The 21,082-nt window shown below is 42.3% G+C and overlaps 2 protein-coding genes across 2 annotated transcripts; one reads left to right on the top strand and one right to left on the bottom strand.

The window, feature by feature from the left end:
- The first annotated feature begins 654 nt into the window (after positions 1–654).
- pold1 (polymerase (DNA directed), delta 1, catalytic subunit) lies at positions 655–12,181 on the top strand. Its single transcript, XM_083976600.1, has 27 exons — positions 655–713; positions 1,754–1,953; positions 2,360–2,473; positions 2,696–2,836; positions 2,974–3,099; positions 3,245–3,413; positions 3,897–4,011; positions 4,422–4,551; positions 4,696–4,862; positions 4,993–5,097; positions 5,297–5,437; positions 5,552–5,662; positions 5,857–6,048; positions 6,140–6,228; positions 6,347–6,463; positions 6,698–6,811; positions 7,384–7,531; positions 8,201–8,296; positions 8,431–8,568; positions 9,437–9,612; positions 9,713–9,865; positions 9,958–10,060; positions 10,170–10,302; positions 10,589–10,702; positions 11,197–11,249; positions 11,703–11,800; positions 11,889–12,181. The coding sequence occupies exons 2-27, from the start codon at positions 1,767–1,769 to the stop codon at positions 11,974–11,976; spliced, it is 3,318 nt and encodes a 1,105-aa protein (XP_083832726.1). The 5' UTR covers positions 655–713; positions 1,754–1,766; the 3' UTR covers positions 11,977–12,181.
- A 478-nt stretch (positions 12,182–12,659) lies between these two features.
- Positions 12,660–17,420, bottom strand: LOC310989948 (GTPase KRas). Its single transcript, XM_083977139.1, has 5 exons — positions 17,135–17,420; positions 16,731–16,843; positions 15,675–15,853; positions 15,191–15,350; positions 12,660–15,057 (listed from the first exon to the last, which is right to left on the bottom strand). Exons 2-5 carry the CDS (start codon positions 16,839–16,841, stop codon positions 14,944–14,946), a joined length of 564 nt encoding a protein of 187 aa, XP_083833265.1. The 5' UTR covers positions 16,842–16,843; positions 17,135–17,420; the 3' UTR covers positions 12,660–14,943.
- Between the last annotated feature and the right edge of the window lie 3,662 nt (positions 17,421–21,082).

Raw genomic sequence — 21,082 nt, 5'->3', positions numbered from 1 at the left:
CACAGTTTGTTTGTTTTTCAATCTTTTCAACTACTTGATTCAGTTTTTGGTCAATAAATCACACAAAACAGTGAAAACCCCAGAATCAAATCATCAAATGTCATTTTATTCCAATCAAAAATCAAAATCCAATCATTCATTTTACTAGTATGTAAGGAGCACATTCTCAGACTTTCAGTATTAATTTCATTTAATTCCAAACTCAGTTCATCATCAAGTTCAAGTAACACTAACCATACTGTTGCCTTCTCCATACTGCAATATTACATCAGTTTATGTTAGTAGGGCCAGGCCTATGTCTATCTTTCGTTATGTTAATATATTTACCTCTGTGTTTTTTCTACGTATATTTTCATAAATTGTCATCAGTAACGTAATCTGTAAATCGTTAATATTTTATATGGTTTATATAAAAACAAAAATAAAATGGTGTGTGTCTGGTGGAGCAGTTTTCCCTCCCTCTCTGCTGCGTAACCCCCGACGTCATTTTGCCGGGAACACACGGTCTATTAATGTACAAGGTGTGGACAAGCCGCATTCAGCCTCCTCCCCATTTAGAACGGCGTTTCCGCCTTGCGTGTGACGTCATTGTCCATTGCTTTGCTATTGGGCTTAGTAACAAAACGGAACTTTTCCGCGCCTTCGCCGGTGAAAGTTCACAAATTGAAGAAGAGTGGCGGGAGTCGTTGTCAACTGGGGGCTGTTGTCTGGAGGTATCTTTGACCTGCATTTATACCTTCGTTTTAAAACGCACCGGCCGCGGACAGGTGTGTGTTTTCACGGAGCCGGGTCAGTGCTGCGGCTGGATAAGATCAGTTTGGCGCGAGACTGTTGTGTTTACATTTAGCTAGCTAGCTTTGTGCTGCTGCAGCTCCTTAGAAACGGAAGCAGCTGCCCTCGTTTGCACCAGAAATAACTCGGCTTATAATAAACTTTACCGTGGATCACCGACGTTAACATATATTATACCTTTCAAAGAAACGTTGAACTTAACACCTTCGTGCGTGGTAAGTTGCCAACCATCAGTCAGGAGTGGACTTAACTGAGATAACTTAGCACCGAGAACATGAGGAGACCACATCCATGGAGGAGACAAACAAACCCACAGAGTGGTGTGTTAGCAGCAGGCAGCACCAGCTACAGCCATACTGGTTACAGGGGCAGTAGACCACATCATGTACAGAAGGAGGAAATGACTCTCATCCACTGAGACTTAGTAACAACCAGTGTTGTTTTATTTTAGCATTGCTTTATATATCAGATTTATGAAGTAGTATTACCCCCCTGTCGTTGTTTACCTCCCTTGCAGTACTTTTTCTTTTAATCACTGACAGCAGTTTAATTAGTTTTCACAGTAAGCCCACTATAGTCAGAATGGTTTCTTCTTTGGGGATGGGTTTTTAAGCTCTTATTTGATAGTGAAAGTGGAGAGAGGAAGGGAGAAAGACGTGGGATTATGTCTCAGTATAAGAAATATTGGCAGCAGTGTTGTCAAGTCATTGTTTCTTTCCAGTTTGCCATTTATATGCTCTATGTCCAGTATATTGTAAGCCTCTTTGCGTGTGGTAATGTACCTTAAAGTTAGTACATTAAAAACTTGTTTTGATAGTGTTGCCTCTTTCTGAATATAGTTTTAAAATGACATTATTAAGGGTTGATGATGCAGTGCTGTCATCTGTGTGTGCTGAGCTCATATACTATCACTATCATTTTCTTTTCTCTGTAATAATTTTCCCTTTCTTTTGTTGACAAGGTTTGTTGTAGACATGGATTACAAAAGACGCAATGGCGGCCCTGTCAGAGGCGGTGCATCGCAGGCCAAACGGGGTAAAACAGGTGGTGAATGGGAGGACAGTCCATCGCAGTTTGAAGAGGAGCTGTCCATGTTCGATGACGCAGACATGGAGGCAGAGGAGACGGAGGGGCAGGCGGGACATGATGTTATTCCCGTGGGTGAGTGATGCACAGAGAAGTACACAGTCACAGGTATATAAAGTTAAATGGTTTTCCTGGTTTAGGTCGAGACAGAGTTTTGTAAATGACATGCTGTTTCAAAATGCTGATAACTACAGTTGAGTTACAGGTTTTACATAATATCCAGATCAGTCTAGATATGGGGTATATATGTATTTATTATTCCAATCATGCTTTTAGTAAATTAAGTGATCCATAGTGCCTTTGCTATGTGAATAATATTATTGTGTGGTAATAATAAATGATGACTGAAGAACAAGTTATGACAGAAAACAAGTACTTTTATTTAGTCAGTTTTTCAGTTCTTCCTTCCTGATAATTAGCTCAGTTCTTAGCTGCTCCCTTTGGCAAAATAAGTGATGATGTTTGACTCCGTCTCTGTCAGGTGACCTCTTCTCTACAAACATTAACCCTCGCTGGCAGCGACCTCCTGCTCCTACACTGGACCCATCATCTGATACTTTGGTCTTTCAGCAGATTGACCTGGACTATTATTTAGGTAATTATCATCACAGTGGACTTGAAACCAGACTCAATTTAATTTGATTAATGTTATTGTTCGTACCATAAAATGAGGATCATCTCTGTACAGCAGTTCCAGAGTTACATTGATTTTTTTTTTCCACAAACGTTTCTCACATATTTATTTTGTTGCTTGGATCTAAAGGAGAGTGTGGAACGTATCCACCTACTTTAATGCTCTGTTGTATGTGTTTTGCAGGGACTGCAGTAGCTGGCATGCCCGGCCAGGTGCAGGGGAAAGTCCCCATCATTCGGATGTTTGGGGTGACAGACAGCGGCAACAGCGTTTGTTGCCACATTCATGGTTTTGCGCCTTACTTTTATGTCCCCGCACCAACTGGTGAGTTGGAATTTGTTATTTTGTTAAAATGTAAAAAGTAATATGAGTATGTCACAGTCACAGTGTGCATTTCTCTTTCTGTTTTGTTTCTTTGTCCAGATCAAATAATTAATTTTCTCTCTCCTTCTTTTGAAAAGGCTTCACATCTGCCTTCCTGGGTGATTTTCAAAGAGAGCTGAACTCTGTTGTACTGAAGGACATGCGCTCTAATAAGGACAACATCTCCACCACGGTGTTGGCTGTGGACATCACCCGCAAAGAGAGTGAGGACAATGATGTGAAAATGGGAATTTCTTGTTAACTTTATGGAAGTGTGTATAGGCGGAGATGAGGATCACTAAAATATGATCTTGGATCAAACTAATGTAAAATGATCTAATCAAAGCTATTTCCCTCTTTTACCTACAGATATGTATGGTTACCATGGGAAACGCATTATTGACTTCTTGCGAATAACCATGGCGATGCCTCGTCTCATTGCCCCTGCAAAGAGACTCCTGGAGCAGGGCTTTAAGTTCGGACCTTTCCCTATCCAAAGCTACCAGCCCTATGAGGCCAATATTGATTTTGAAATCAGGTGGGTGTTCACAAATTCTACTGATATTTTTGGCTGATGAAACGTTTGGTGTATTTGGATTAATCAAGGAAACTACAAACAGGGTCATGCATCTAAGAGACGTATAGTGTATAGGCAAGGCAAGTTTATTTGTATAGCACATTTCAACAAGACAACTCAAGGTGCTTTACAGTACATATTAGCAAAATATATACTGTATTTGTATGTAAGATTAGGATTTCTTGTGTTTGCACTGCTTGTGGTGCTTTTGCATTTGTCAAGTTCAAACAGGCTGTTTGCAGTTTTTAATCCTTGTATATCAGACATGTACCTTTGCTTCCATTACATATGCTTGGACACCAATGATATCTATCTCTTGAACATGTGATCGGGGAGGCACCCCGTGATTTAAAAAAAAATACAACTTCTTATGAATGGCTCTTTCACAAAACAGCAGGTATGCTGCTGTGTTTTTCAGCTCAGTGAACCTCTCTGTGTCGACAGGTTTATGGTGGACACTGACGTGGTGGGATGCTGCTGGATCGAACTTCCCAAAGGCAACTACAGAGTGCGTGAGGAGAAGAGCATGGGAGGCACAAATTCTCAGCACACGGGAAAGGTAGGTCCTGTTAGCGCTCTAACCTCACAACACAACCTGCCTGGTGTTTATGCTGCACAGCTCCAAGTGGCTGGCATACAGGTTTTGGTGAGAAACATCTGGTATCTTCTTGATACAGTCCAGCTCAAGTATTGTGATAGATAAGGTTATTGGTATTTAGATTTTAGGGGATAGGGATATTTTAATATTTTGGCAAATTCACCTATTGCCATAACGCCTATAGTTTTAAGAGTAGGTTAATTACCTTTAATTGTCAGTGCAAGCTGTTTTTAGATTGGTGGGGCAGAGGCGTGAGCTCTGCATGGCGTGCGGTATTTCTGCTTTTCATGGCATTGAATATATAATTTCTGTGTTGTCTGACTTTTATTAACAGTCTTTGTGAATTTTCTCCCCCTATTTCTGGCCGCCAGGAGTCCTTGTGTCAGTATGAGGTGGATGTGGGATGGACAGATGTGATCAGTCACGCAGCAGAGGGAGACTGGCAGAGGATCGCACCACTCAGAGTCCTGAGCTTTGATATTGAATGTGCAGGAAGAAAAGGTGAGTTCTCTCTGGGAATCTCATAACACAGCATTCGATCCGTCACCCCAATACATTTTTATTCAGATAACAAAAGCTGTGGTCATAGTTGAAGGACAAGCAAGTGCAAGGTTTGACTTGGGTGTTAAACTCTTTTGTTTCCAGGAATCTTCCCAGAGGCAGATAAAGATCCTGTGATTCAGATAGCGTCTATGGTGCAGCGCCAGGGTGAGACAGAGCCCTTCATCCGCACGGTGTTCACCCTCCAGTCCTGTGCGAGCATCGTGGGCTCTCAGATATTGTGCTTCACACAGGAGAAGCAGCTGCTGCAGGTGAATATACCGGCTTCAGGAAGGCACTGGAAAAAATATTGGCACAATTTCACATTTTCTTTGCTCCTTCTTGTGGTTTTATTGTTCACCTGTCATGTCGCTCTGTCTCCGTTTACGTCTGTGTGAGCAGAGCTGGGCGGAGTTTTTGAGGACAGTGGACCCAGACATCATCACCGGATACAACATTCAAAACTTTGACTTTCCCTACCTGCTCAACAGAGCTGCTGCTTTAAAGGTTCGATGACACCACGTCCATTTGCTCCTTTGATCCAGCATCAAAGCCTAAAATGTTCACAACAGATTAAGCATCATAAATGTCACCACAGCTGTAGAAGTTGTTTGTGGTCAAAATACTTCAGATCGTCCCTTTATGTTTGAATTTAAACACCCATGCCTCTCCCCCTGTTCAATAAAACATGTTGCTCTGTATTTAGGTCAACCTGTTCCCCTACTTGGGCCGAGTGCGAGGAATCAAGTCCGTCCTGCGAGACCTAAACTTCCAGAGCAAGCAGATGGGCCGCAGAGAGAACAAGATCATTAACATGGAGGGGCGGGTTCAGTTTGATCTGCTGCAGGTCAGCATTCACTATTGTAAATGATGAACAATTGTCAAGCTACCATACAAATTATGTGTGGTGCATTGTTTAGACATATCGAAAACAATGGGATTGGTGTTCCTGTCTCATCAGGTGCTCCTCCGGGACTATAAACTGCGCTCATACACACTAAACGCTGTGAGTTTCCACTTCCTGCAAGAACAGAAGGAGGACGTACAGCACTCCATCATCACTGATCTGCAGGTAACCTTGTTGCACCTGGAAGAGAGCTGATGTTCTTTCAGCTCTGCAGATTTGACGGCCACTATTAATCCACCTTTAAACTTTTGGGTAGTGTTTTTTTCCTATAATGGATTCAAAATAAAGATGTGAGCTTCTTAAAACAATGTTTTCTTTTTGCCGCTCATCTGTCTTTCTCCTTTTTGTCCTCGTCTCAGAATGGCAACGATCAGACTCGTAGACGTTTGGCTGTCTACTGCCTGAAGGACGCCTACCTCCCACTGCGTCTGCTGCAGAAGCTGATGTGTGTGATTAACTACATGGAGATGGCCAGAGTGACAGGTGTGCCTCTCACGTACCTGCTGTCAAGAGGGCAGCAGATCAAAGTCGTCTCTCAGCTGCTGCGACAGGTAACGAAGGCAACAAAGTAAAATGGTTTGTCATGGGATGCCTTGCATACAGATAAAAAAAGATAACCCATAAGTCTTTGTGCACGTTTAGGCCATGAAACAGGACCTGGTCATGCCTGTTGTAAAGACAGAAGGAGGAGAAGACTACACTGGAGCTACTGTCATTGAGCCGGAGAAAGGGTACGTTTATGTGTGTAGTGTATGTGTAAGACTCCTCTCTGATTTGCTTTTGCCTTTAGTAGTTATACAGCTGCAAGTTTAACTCGATCCTTCCATAACTCCCTTCTTCTGTGTATAGCTATTACAGCGTTCCCATCGCCACTCTGGATTTCTCCTCCCTGTATCCGTCCATCATGATGGCTCACAATCTGTGCTACACCACCCTGCTGCAGAGGGGCTCCGCGGAGAAACTAGGGTGAGTTTTACTAATTCAGGTTACTTTGAAAATCTGCAAGCAGTTTGCTTTTATTATTTTTCTTTCCTGCTTGGACAGCACCGCAAGTTGATAGTCAAAACTCCTCCAAAGATAGTTTAATTCGTTGTTTTGACATAGATTCATTGTATGTTAATGACCAAGCACACACAGTAGCAGTGCACTGTCTTGTATTAACAATCCAAACTAATGACTGAAGTGGTTCTGTGTCTCTAGCCTGTCGCCAGAGGACTTCATTAAGACTCCGACTGGTGACATGTTTGTGAAGAGCTCGGTGAGGAAAGGACTTCTACCCGAGATCCTGGAGAACCTGCTGTCTGCCAGAAAGAGGTTTGATTGGTTCAAATAAATAGCAACAAAAATAGACCTAAACTATTATTGTGAGTAGTTAGCATTTCAGTTCACAGTTTCACCACAACGATATGTAATATTTTTCTGCTAAAGTTTATTAATTGTAATATTAGCAAGTAGTGTTTGTTTCCTCTTGCTGTAACAGATGTTCAGATTTACTCTTTGAAAATACAAAGTGACCACCGGAATATCAAATCTCAAACGAACAAAACTCAAAATGTAATGACCTTTTTAGATGAGCCAGATGTGATGGGCCGCCACAATCTCGTTAATTAATGGGAAACACTGTTATGTGTAAGCTTTACGCCGTGTTTCTGTACAAGTAACAAGCGAAATGTGGGCTGTGTAGATGGTGTATGGGCCTGTCGCGATGCAGAGTCCAGTACATAGTTCTTGTTATAGGTGTGATTGAAAGGGGTTGCTGATAGTGGTGGATGGTGGTGGGTTAAAGTGCTGGAGGTGTGGAGGGCAAAAGGAGTAGAACAGATATCCGTGTACTGTCAGTTATATTTCAGATTACATGGTAGTTTGTCCCTCTGTCTTTTCCACAGGGCCAAAACTGAGCTGAAGAAGGAAACCGACCCTTTCAAGAAGCAGGTGCTGGATGGCCGACAGCTGGCCCTAAAAATCAGCGCAAACTCCGTCTATGGCTTCACAGGGGCCCAGGTGGGCAAGCTGCCCTGTCTAGAGATCTCCCAGGTGAGCGCTTCACGACAGCCATGCAACATTTATCTTGTTCAGACCTGACACAGGCGACTGCACCTTATGTTTATATACTGTGATGAGTGCGAATAATCTAGCTAAAGAGTGATGTGGCTTTGTTTTGGTTTAGCATAAGAACACCACTTTTTTCCATTACAGCCAGTAAACCAAGAGCTGGAAACTAAGTTGCTGTCAAATGTGTAAAAGTCACAATAAGTACTGTGCAAACATCTAAAAGGATGAGAGTCAAAGGTCAAATCCACCTCACAACATATAAAAAAAAATCTTTACAACTCTCGTCCGACTGTTTGCTATTCATGTTAACTGAAGTCACCCCCATTTGATGTGTTGCCTCCTCCCACTGCAGATGAGAAGTCAGAGAACAAGATTCAGAGTGAAGATTAGTGTTGAAATGCAAACCACAGAACAGGTGGTGGAAGAAACATAAAGAATTAAATGGGTCTGACCTACATGTAAAAACCAGCTGCAACAGACTGCACAGCTCCAGCTGATTTGCACAGTTGCAAATATTTTTTCTCTGGAAACTCGTGACCCTGTAATGAGGTGAAATGTTTTGTTCTGTGGCCAGTGAAAGCTCGTTTCAACACCACGGCTAATTTAGTCGCATAAACTTAATTACATTTTTTTCTCCTCTCTTCTCTTCAGAGCGTCACAGGTTTTGGGAGACAGATGATCGAGCAAACCAAACAGCTGGTGGAGTCTAAGTACATTATTTCCAATGGTTACCAAGGTGATGCCAAGGTGAGGAATACATGTGTTTGCCATCCTGTGAACCAGACTCTGCTGTTTTTATTCCCTTGTCATCAGATATCACATCAGATTTGTTCCTCTCTGTGACGACATGTCTGTGGGTTTTTCTATTCTTATCCGTTCAGGTCATTTATGGAGACACTGACTCTGTGATGGTGAAGCTTGGAGTTGCAACAGTGAAGGAGGCCATGGATGTTGGGAGGGAGGCAGCAGAGTGGGTGTCGTCTCATTTCACTCCACCCATCAAACTGGAGTTTGAGAAGGTAAAATCTCAGTCTTTATCAAACTTCAAACTTTATTCATTTATATAGCACCTTTCATACATATAAAATGCAACACAAAGTGCTTTACAAGTTAAAAACACTCTAACATGGGACCAGTAATTCATGTGTTACAGACTAAACATCAACATTTAAATCAAGTGGGTCTTCACTGTCAGACATTTTTCTCTAGGATAATACATTTTACTCACCAAACAAATAACGGATTAACTGAGAACATATTTGTCAGGTTAATCTATATAGCTAAAAAATCAAACTATTCCAAACACATTTTAAGAAAAGTTTCTCTGGCGCTCATATATTGCTCATATCTCTTGTTCTTACTTCTTCCAAAAAAGCATTAAAACATAATGGAAACTCATTATGCCCCTGTGGTATACGGGATCACACTGCATGATGTAGTAATCATTGACATTTCTGATCTTGTATATCCTAAAAATGTACATTACCTTCTTTCCCCAAGGATACAAGGAATAAGGAAATGGTTTAACTTTTCAGGGCTGTGCAAGCAGTAAATTTACCTTTTTTAATTTATTTTTTTTACACTGGTGAAATGTGGAAGGGACGACTCAGAGAATCTGGAATCTGTCATTACAGGTGGCAGGCCAATTTGTGTGACGATCATGAATGAAAAGGAAATGTGAATATTTGCCCAGCAAGTCGATTTGCCCCTAAATTTTGTGCTTGCGCTCTTAAAATTGTACTACTGTTAGTTAGGGGCCACTGTGCTCCTAGTAAAAAAGAGTTAGTCTGGAGCTCTGGTTTTTAATATTTCAGTCAGGGTTTGGGGCCTCAGGAGAGATGGACTGTCCGCTCAGCTAATGGGAGTTTATTTATGTCACTTGCACAGGTGTACTACCCGTACCTACTGATCAACAAGAAGCGCTACGCAGGCCTGTATTTCTCCTCCAGCGCAGACACGCATGACAAGATGGACTGTAAAGGTATCGAGACCGTCCGCAGAGACAACTGCCCTCTGGTGGCGAACCTCATCAACACCTGTCTGCAGAAAACCCTCATAGACAGGTACACACACCAGCTTATCGTATTGTAATCATCCTACTTTCTGTCTCATTACTTGGTTGAACCTAAACCCGATGTAACAGCCGATGTGTGGGGTTGTCAGGGATCCACAGGGGGCGGTGGCTCATGCCAAAGAAGTGATCTCAGACCTGCTGTGCAACCGCATCGACATCAGTCAGCTGGTCATCACCAAGGAGCTAACGCGAACTGCTCAGGAGTACGCCGCCAAACAGGCTCACGTGGAGCTGGCGGAGAGGTCTGGCACTTCATTTCAGATAATACTTAGAGGGAAAACATTGTGTGTGTGTGTGTGTGATACGGGTGAACTGATATGTAGATGTTTTACAGGATGAGGAAGAGAGACGCCGGCAGCGCCCCCAACCTGGGAGACCGAGTGCCGTACGTCATCATCAAGGCTGCTAAAGGAGCAGCGGCGTACATGAAGTCGGAGGTCTGTAGTGTCTCTGGTGTCGTCTTTGATTTTTAATGTGCAGCCGCTTTCCTTGTGATAAATATTCAGTCCTGATTGATAATCCTTATTCCTCTGCCTGTTGCTCAAGGACCCGATCTATGTGCTGGAGAACACCATTCCCATCGACACGCAGTACTACCTGGAGCAGCAGCTGTCCAAACCTCTGCTGAGAATATTTGAGCCCATCCTGGGAGAAAGCAAGGCAGAGAGCGTCCTGCTCAGTGAGTACACACACACACACACATACTGAGGTCTTGTTATTACAGTTTAGGGAATCAGCTACTGACTGACTGATCGAGTCATCTATAAAATAATCATCAAACACGTCATCTGAAGGGCTCAAATGTAACATTTTAAACATTTTAACAACTGTTTTAGTGAAGAAATGTAGAAAACAGAAGAAACAATGAAGATGTAATAGTTCAAAAAATGAAACTTGTTTGATATTATCCTCTCGAGCTTTTTGGATCTTGATGGCAGTGTTGAATTTGTGTGTGTGTGTTTCAGAGGGTGACCACACACGCTGTAAGACCGTGTTGACGTCAAAGGTCGGGGGCCTCATGGCGTTTGCCCAGAAGAGAAGCACCTGTATTGGCTGCAAAGCTGTGCTCAAGACAGACAGTACGTGTGCTCAGTGTTTCATTGTTTTTTTCTCTGCTTGTATTCCCTTTGTCACTTTAGACCAGGGGTGTCCAACGTGCGGCCCACCAGAGGGTCTAATCTGGCCCACAGAATTAATTTGTTGAGTGTGAAAGTTACATAGAAGACAGAAGAGGCACGATGTTCTGGATATTGCACATATTTCTCTCAAGAAATGTCAAGTTGTTCATAATGTTTTGTAAAAGGATAGTTTATTTAAAGTAAAACATCTTAATTATGTACTTATTTGCGCTAAAACACAGGGAAAGGTTTATTTTGTCATTATTTATAGGTTATTATGCTGTTATTTTACTGGTCTGGCCCACCAAATTCAGAGACGTATGTGGCCCCTGAACTAAAATGAGTTTGATATCCCTGCTTTCGACCGTTTAGTGTGTCAATCTGTATGTTTGCATGTGTAGTATTACATGGGTGAGTTTTGTGTCATACTTGCAACATCTATTGTGTCATTACAGCGGCTGTGTGTGATTTCTGTAAGAAGAGGGAGTCTGAACTGTACCAGAAGGAGGTAGGCAAGATACTGAATGATGCCACACTCCAATGTCTTGTTTTTTTCAGTGTACTAAAGGTTATTTTCTAAGTCTTGGCCATGAAGGTGCTTGGAGAAAAACTTAAAAAGCCTTATTTTCAGGTTGTTTTTTAATCACCGTGCTGCCCTCTAGTGGCTCCTCTGAGCTCAGTGAACTCAATGAAAGGAATGTGATATCAATTACTCTGGTACACTGAGTTTAACACTGCAGAATACCTCTTTTATTAACAGACCAGAATAGCATGATTTGATAGTTGTTTGCTTAAAACCTGATTTAGTTTTTCCATGTTGACTGTTCCAGCAAAGCATAAACTATTTATAATTTGATAGTTGATAGTTGAGTTCTTCTTACTATATGATTTAAGAGTAAAATATAAAAATATATATATAAAAATGTCTAATGTGTTGCCAACATTTCTGTTTGAATTACAGATCTTTCACTTGAACGCACTGGAGGAACGTTTCTCTCGTCTTTGGACTCAGTGTCAGCGTTGTCAAGGCTCCCTCCATGAGGATGTGCTCTGTACTAGGTACGTTACACAAACACATATTTAGTATGTGTCATGCTTTGGTGGTCCTCTCTGTCCACTAACACTGTCCCTCTTCCCTCCTCTGCAGCCGTGATTGTCCAATCTTCTACATGAGGAAGAAGGTTCAGAAAGATCTGGATGACCAGGGTACGCTGGTGTCTCGTTTTGGGTGGTGAAAAAAAGGTGCACGACACACTCCTCCTCTCATTCCTCCAGTGCCTCATTTCAAATAACTTTGGACTCGTGGCATTTGTTTTTCTATGTCTTTTAGTGCTATGAAAATGCATATATATCACACTATTTCTATATTTTCTAATATGAATAAAATGACATTATGTAGTATCTTTTTGTAAAAAAATAAATAAAACCAAACGCAATCTATTCTGTTTGAGCTTGTATGTATAATCAATACTCATTTAAAGATCCTTGCAGAGTCATATATGAAGTGGTGAGAGCTACACAGAAGCACAGAGCTGACGGTAAATAAACCTATGACGTGTTCTTAGTGGGAAGAGGTTTATCATCGTATGAACCCGCCGGTTCAGCTGGAGATTCCCCAAACTTAATTTGACATCAAAGTAAAAGTGTGAAGTTTTACAGAAATGAAAAGAGGAACTTGATGGGCTTCCTCGTCATCGTTATTGTCAAGCCTCAAACCACATCCCTCCCCCTTCACCGATTTGGCACAGAAACCCTGATCATCTTGAGCATTTGATGGAGAAAACTGTATTAATATTCACAAGAATATGAATACCTCAATAAGTAAACAACAAAACAGACAAGAGGTAAAAGCTACAGACATTTACTTGTTCATTACAGCAGAGTGCATTGCAGATTTCACATAGCTGTCAGTGACAGGCTTGTTCTTTTTTTTTTTAAGAGTTACTCAATATATATATATTTTTTTACAATGGAATTACATTGCATTCAGATGACGACAGCCTGCAGAGTTTACACCAAAGAAAATGAGGGAACCAACATGGATTCACTTGTTAGCAGGACACAACTGAGCTGAAGTTAGTTCACTGATCTTTGATATCATTTTAGTAACTATGTGGACAGCAGTTTCATAATGCAGATGCTGTGTTTTTTCCTTTTAAACTGGGGAAACACTGTAATGCTACAAAAATAGAAATTTAACCATCCATTACATTTATCGGTACTAATGATGGTAATTATCAAAGAAGACAAACACGGCTATTAAAAAAAACTGTTGCGCTACTGAATATGCTTCTGATCAGATACCATGACTGCCGCTGAGAGGCTAAGTAAACACTGGTTTCAGTGGTTTCATGTCATTACCACATGCATACACACTACATAACTCTGACGGAGAGTGGTGTAGCATCAACTGTGTGTGTTGGACACAGTGACTTACAACGTTAGCCACCAACAACACTGGGACTGACACAGAAACTGCTTTAAAAGTGGACTTTGGAATACAGCGTGACTGTGTGGAGCAGACAGCGGGGCCGACGCTTCAAACCATCAGTTAACCATGGTGTGAAATTGCAGAAACAGGCATCAGATTGTATCTAATCATTTGACATGGCTCTCAGTCTGTTATTCCTCAGTTCCTGATAAAACACCATATTCCTGAGTAAACGTTTGAAAATGGCACTACCACTAATCCTAACTTCTAAAAATAAAATGAAAAAAAAAAAAAAATCAACACAAAACAGGAACTGTATAAAGTGCACCTAGGAGTCTGGAACACAATTGAGGCTTTTGTTACTGTGGTGATGCTACTACAGCATCTTCATCGACATTCAGTCCAAAGAGCACGGTCTAAAGCGCATGGCGCAAGTGCATTTAGGGCGTATCCATATCCACTTCCACTATTTCAACAGCATAGAAAAAAACTGTCACTGTGCCAGGTGCATGAATCACAAGGGTTGAGCTTAAACCAATCACAGTGTTGCATTCCCTTTAAAAGCTATGTGTGCTTCAACTTGGCACATTGCTGGAAACACTGTGCTTCTTAGCAGCAGCACAGCGTTGCACACAGATTTAGAGCAATAACTTATGGCTGGTTGTTAAACATGCATACGTGCCACCGCTGTGGATTTAGTCAAGATTGTTGAACAAAAAGCACTGGTGGATTTACCAGGCAGCAAGAATTAAAGGATGTTTCCATGCAGAGCTTCATTTATATCCAAGAGACATCCATGATGCATTGCAAAATATGCCACGAAGAATGCCCTGACCCTCTGAGGCTGCACTGTCCTCCACCTAACGCATCAAAACATCTGCAGCCTCTGCTCACCGTCTGGGCAGCTGCTGCTTTTTGTGCACCTGCCTACCTGGGTGCAGTTAACTGCACTTAAAATAACAGTGCAATGCCGTGCCAAGGACTCGGTTAGCAGTCACTTTACCTCAAGATGGCAATGCTCCTGACCGCACCTCATTTTAAGACCAATGTGTATGTGAACACTCGTGTTTAGTATTTAAAGACAGTCGACGCTGGATGGGAAAAATGACAACTGTCTCGGTCTGAAACTTGTGAGGACACTTGTGTTTCAAGTTAAACTGTGTAAGATCAGTTCCACGGCCCTTGTGAAAAAAAGAAAAGAAAAAACAACTATACTGTTGTGTTTCAAGTCCCACAGGAGACACCAATCTATGAAAAACAGAGGGGGAGGACGACAAACATCTGGCTGGAAGTAAATCAGGGGAAAAGTATCATTCGAATATTTTCTCATGGATTCAGATGCAGGACGAAGTGGAGTGAAGCACCACTGTGAATGTTGGACCTGAAAAGACTGGCCGGACCATTTATGATTAGACAAAGGGTTATCTGTATGGACAACTTCTCTCAGGTTCTTGAGGGGGGGGGAAAGACACAAAGTACTCAAATTACCCCCCCCCCTCTCAAAAAACAAACAAACATCCGACTTAAACTGCAACTTCTAGTTGTTTACACATAAAACAGAAAAAAGAACAACTGAATTTGCGGTGTTAAATGGACACTGCACAATGAATGGCGACGTACTGTTAGTGGAAAGTGTGACAGCAGTTTAAAAAAAAAAAAAAGGATTTTGCCACGCCTGCTTCCCTGTCTGGACCAAAGTGACAGAGGAGGTGCAGTGTGTGAGAAGGAGCATGAAACAAGTGCCGTGGTGGAACCAGTGCCGTGTGGTTTGCTATAGTATAATGCAGCGTCTCTGAGTGTTCTTCTTGCTCTTCTTGTTGCTGCGGTTGGTCTCCTTATATCTTCTAATCTCCCGCACAAGCGAATAGAAAGCTTCTTCCACACCCTGCAAGACAGAAACAGGAGAAATACGTCACCGACACAAGTTATAACTTTTATTTGACCTGTTGATGTGTAATTTACTCAAACGGGGCTCATGCAATCCAATTCAAACACTGATTATGGTCTTTACTCCGAACCTGTCTGGTCTTGGCAGAGGTCTCGACGAACGGCACGCCGTAGCTTCGTGCCAGCTCTTGCGCCTGACGCGTCTCCACGGTGCGGGTGCTGAGGTCGCTCTTGTTGCCCACCAGTACCATGGGAACGCTGTCGCTGTCCTTCACTCTGTTGATCTGCTCTCTGAGGAGGAGGAGACACGGCGACAACGACACCTCAGAGATCATCAGCCAGTTACAACCGCAGATCTGGGTCAGCGGCGTCGTCTGGGCATCTGCTGACGAGCTCAGCAATTCAATTACATGATATGAACCAGACTGTAGTTGCCAAATGACCCAGAGCGAACTTGCAACCACACTCAGCATGTCTACAGATAACGTGTTTCAGATAATTACACCGCAGCTCCTTCTGGTCAGGAAGTGAGCTCTTGCTGCTTGAACCTGCACAACGCGGCGTGCTGCAATAGTTCAGGTAGACCGTGAATCAGACTCTGCAGCATCTTTATACCTGTAAATGTGAACGTCCTCAAAGGACTTGGTGTTGTTGATGGCGAAGACACAGAGGAAGCCTTCTCCCGTCCTCATGTACTGGTCCCTCATGGCGCTGTACTCCTCCTGACCTGCCGTGTCCAGGATGTCCAGAAGACACGTCTCGCCGTCGATCACCACCTGTTTTCGGTACGAATCCTGCAACACGGCGCAACAGAACAAGTCAACATTCGAGGCAAACGCATCTGCCAAGAAATCTGACCGCGGGGTTGCATCATATACTAACTCCCAAAGGTTTTTTTTTTCTTGCATAGTCTCACTGCTTGGTCATGTAGCAACAAGACCATGTTAAATGAAATATTCTGTAATGAACTTGCTGGGACTTGAACATTTCTAAACATCAAGTATGAGATTATATCATTAACTGAGTTGCACCCTGATGGATTTATTAGTCTGGAGAGAGATTTGAAATCAACTTGTGCAAATTGTTAGGGAACAATATGAGAAACAAAGGGACTTAATGGCAGCAGCACTATCTATTGTTTGCCATGATACAATTTTTTACTGCCCAGAAGTAAATAAATTAGCTCCACTTCAGCCAGCAGCAGCATCAACATGTATCTTACATGTACAGACATCAGGATGAGTAATCCTATATAACTATACAACAATTTAGCCATTCTGCTGCATAATGACTACCTTTACTTTTAGTAGTCAACACTTTTATTGATATTTATTCTCCATTCATACCTTTAACTTGAAATGTAAAACGTTTTACATTTACTTATCCACTGAGTAATGCCTATAAAAACAGCCAGCCCACATGAACTTGGAAGACACCAAACAAACAGCTGCAGCAGTGAAACAACCTCCATGAATATGACTTTCATATAAATGAATCATATTACAAACATAACTTATTGGCTTGCCTCAAGGTGCACAAGTAAAATGATATTGATATCCACTATCAGATAAGACTTAGCAGTGACTGGTTTAAAAACAGAACAAACCACAGACGAACACATGAGATGATTGATATGACACCACCACACTTGTCTAACAGCGGGTGTCTCACCTCGATGGTTGGATCATACTCATCGACGAAGTGGTTCTGGATGAGCTGGATAGTGAGAGCGCTCTTCCCCACGCCTCCTGCCCCCACCACCACCAGCTTGTACTCGGTCATGTCTGGAGAGGAGAGGAGAGGAGAGGATCACACCAACAGGTTTCATGCAGCACAAAGGCGCAGACAGCAGATGCAGAGATGGACAACATGATCAACATCTGACCGGCTGGTATCGCCCTGTTCCTGCCCACACGGACATGGCGAAGAGACTGACCCAGATTTGAGTTCACTGTCTGTCTGCCTGCTGCTGACGGTAGTTTAACTAGTCCAGTTGTCCATGTTAACTAGTCCTTGCATCAATGTGAATGGCTGCCCATAGCAAAAAGTGTTAAGTGTTAATAAAACCCACTTACCTCCGTTTTATATCAGTCGGTGAGATGAGAGATAGTAGAGTTTGCCAATGGATAAGTGAGATTAGCTTGCTACATAGCGTTAGCTTAAGACCATTTCCTTGTTCAAGACACTTGTGGAAACACTTCGAGGTTTTAGCGTAACTTATTTTTCCTGCCGAGGAATATGTGTCGAGTTATGAACTACAGTTTCTTTTTCAACGCTACTAGCGAGAAATCTCACTTTAGCTTATAAATAAATTAAAAACCTGAATCCGTGCGAGCACCTATTTAGTCTCCATTGTGATTCATTGAAAGCAAAGCGTTTTCACGTTAATCCCCCCCGTCGGGCAGCCAATCACACTACAGCGAGCAGACGGACGTTGTAAACGCCCAATCACAGTTGAGTTCTAGTTTGTAGCCCCGCCCCTAACTACCAAATATGGCCAATCACGAACAGGAGCAGCCCGAACCGGGCGTGGTCTCTCGAGCAGCCTGGCTTCTCTCACAGATGGTTCCTCTAATTAAACTCCACGTCCCTCTGATATTTATACTGATAGATATCAATAACGGTCAATAATCAATAATTCACAACCACGTAAGAGCTAATTAATTCTGTACTATACTTCCAAGCATTACAAACCTTTGCCCCATGTAACATATTTCAATAAAGAGTTCGTACAGCAGCATGCATGTTATTATGATTTACACATTGGGCTGTGGTCAAACTATTATTTAACACAAACCTCTTGTACCGGAAGACTTTATGTTTGATTTGCCTTGAGTAAATCATGAATTAGTGTTTACTGCCCTCCAGTGGCCAGATTGTGAAACTGCAACACTTGGCTAAAAGTGGATACAGTCTTTAGGCTGCTCAGGGCTCCTGTCGGAATTGATAACAGTGGACAACTCATTACTTGTGTGACTATTAGAAAATAACACATTCATCACAGTTACTTCTCTTAGGACAGGTACCAAGCATCATTTCTGGTGTTTTTTTCTTCTTCCAAAATAAACTAGTATATAAACAAAACTAATACTGATAGATTCTGAATCTGACATTTGTAACAATATGCACTTCATTCTTAATTTCAATTGATTTTATCTAAAATTGTTGCATATTGATTATAGTGTTTCTTTAAAACAGTGGAGAAACACACACCACGGCTCACACATACACAGGGCATCAGGCCCCACCCTCTGGTCCATCATCCTCACTTCCCTTGTCAGTGACGTCCATGTTTCTCGCTCACTCTCCCACCGAGTGCATCTGCTCTCCTTTCTAATCTTTGTCTAAAATCACAGAGATAATCCCACATCCATCTGTCCAGAGAGAAAGAGAGACAGAGAACTGACATTGTGCTCATGATGTAAAAAAAACAAAAAAAACAAATTCAACACTAATTTAATGCTTCATCATGCTTTGGTGTTAAATCCTGATGACATGAATGTGCTGAAGTAGTGACATCATCTTAAATTGCTTAGATTTTATTATACACAAGGATATCTCACATATACATCTTTTATACATTGAATACTTTCCACATTTCCGCATGTTTACAGATTATCATTTTCTTTTTTTCCTTTTTTTTTTCTTACACTGATTCCCACCAGGTAATCACACATTTCATCAAGAAGGAGGAGGACAACACTGGAACAGCCATAAACTGAGACAAAGAAGAAACTTGATTGAAAATACACTGATACAACACTTAAAAATGAAATTCTTCACAGGAATAATCATTCAAATCTTTAAGACATTTCACTCAAACAAAATGCTAATTTGCCTTTGACACCTTTTAAAATATTTTTCAACCAACCCATTTTACCACTACACCCTCATTAGATCCAAAGAAATCCTCTTTAAAATTCCAGCAGTGTGTTTTTTCTCTCTCTCTCTCTCTCCCACAAAAGTGCGTTCAAATCTCAAACCTTCAACAAGTTAAATAGAAACAGATTTTTGATCAGAGAAAGGACCGTCTGCAAATAGGCTACTTTTGAATTAAAAAGTAAATGAGTGTGTTAGCATGACCTGTGAGTACAAGCAGAATGCAGGACTTGTGTGTGCGTGAATGCGTGTTCATGTCTGTGTGTGTGTGTGTGTGCGTGCTCATGTTTCACGTCTGACTCAGTTGCCTCAGTCTGCTGCATGTGCACGCTCCAGAGGTTGTTCTGCACGGTTCGCACAATACGGTGGTTTCCCTCCTGAGAACGGTAGATAGTGTGAAGCACCTCTGGACTCTGCAGCACTACCCAGCTGTCAGTGCATTGAGATGGAGAGGGTGCTGTTTTTAAAGGGCATTAGAGAGGCTGATGTGATCGGCCATGATTGTCAAGAAACCTCAACACACCCTCTGACATGTTGTATGATGATGATGATGATGATGATGAATTTTTGCGAATCCCTCCGCCCTCCCCCCTGCGTGCCTCTGGGTGCGTTTTGCTCCTGCAGGCACATGAATACCAAATATTGTGCCACCACTCCCTCTGCTCAGTGTGACTGTGCTTACATGAAATTAGCACCCTGTGTGTGTGTGTGTGTGTTTGTGTGTAAAAGAGAGGGACGGCACAGGGTACTGCACTGCTGTGCTCATTACAACATGCTCACCGCACAATGTTTCAGCACCTGCACCCAACACAACAACACACTGAACTATCACACACATACGCACACAGCCACACACACACACACACACACACACACATACACAGACAGTCTGGAGAGCTCTGACCCACCAACTCAAACATGACTGACATTTAAAGACAGGGAAACAGCACAGAGGAGGAGCAACACAGGGATGATGGGGAGGCAGCCACAGATACACAGACAAAGGCCCAAACAGAGGCAGCGCACGCTGTGATGCCCCGGGAATATGATACCGTCACTATCTGTCTGTGCTGGTTGAGCAGTGGAAGAGTTACGCTAACTATCACACTCTACTTGTCATTCTGGGCCACCTCTCCGATGGGACCGTACACACCAAAATGGAAAGTCACAAGTGTCAGATGATTACTCATGATATGTGCTTTGTGACCCATGAGCCTGGCTGGACGTGACCTAGTTTAGGTCAGACCCAGGTGAGATTCAGCTAGACACCACATGCAGCTTTGTGCATTAACTCAAGCACACGCCTTTGCACACACACACAAATGCGTACACTCACATTAAGGGCGGCCTGTTTTAACAAAAGCTATACAACCTTACAAACACATACACAGACTGATACAACACCAAAGCACCCTTTTTTCCTTTTTTGACTGAAAAGTTTTCTTAGTCACTGCGAGTGTGAAACAGATGACGGATTGACGCCACATGCAGTCGGACTGTAAATACACACACGGTGAAGCGAAATGAACTGGACACAAAACTAATGAAACACACTGACTTTTAGTTTGTGTATTAATTTTATCATATGATTTCTATAATATCCATCAGCCTTAAAAGACTGGGTGAAGAGAGAATGAGCTTTTTGTGTCGACACTGACAATATTGTGAGCTCGAAAGTTTTATATTCTAAAACCGATGCTCCGAAGGTGCTTTCCCAGCAGAAAAAATAAATAAATGTGTGGCTTACACATAAAAATTTAAACACAACACAACTCCAGTGGCTTGAGAGACTTGCTGTACAGGCAAAAAGCCCACCACACACACACACACACACACACACACACACACACACACACACACACACACACACACACACACACACACACACACACACACACACACACACACACACACACACACACACACACACACACACACACACACACACACAGAATTTCCTTAGTGATTGTGGAAACACAACTCCTGACCAATCACAACGAGCCCAGGAGCAGGAAGGAAGTCTAGAAGCTGAGTTCAGTCTGTCTTTGCAAAGAATACTGTATGTGTTTATGTACATTAACGACTCTAACACCTGCATGCACATGCACACACGCCCACACACGCCCACACACACGCACACACAA

Source organism: Trachurus trachurus, assembly GCF_905171665.1.
Source record: "Trachurus trachurus genome assembly, chromosome: 8".
Taxonomy (NCBI): domain Eukaryota; kingdom Metazoa; phylum Chordata; class Actinopteri; order Carangiformes; family Carangidae; genus Trachurus; species Trachurus trachurus.
The sequence above is the reverse complement of the archived record's forward strand: the minus strand, read 5'-3'. Positions and strand labels throughout refer to the sequence as shown.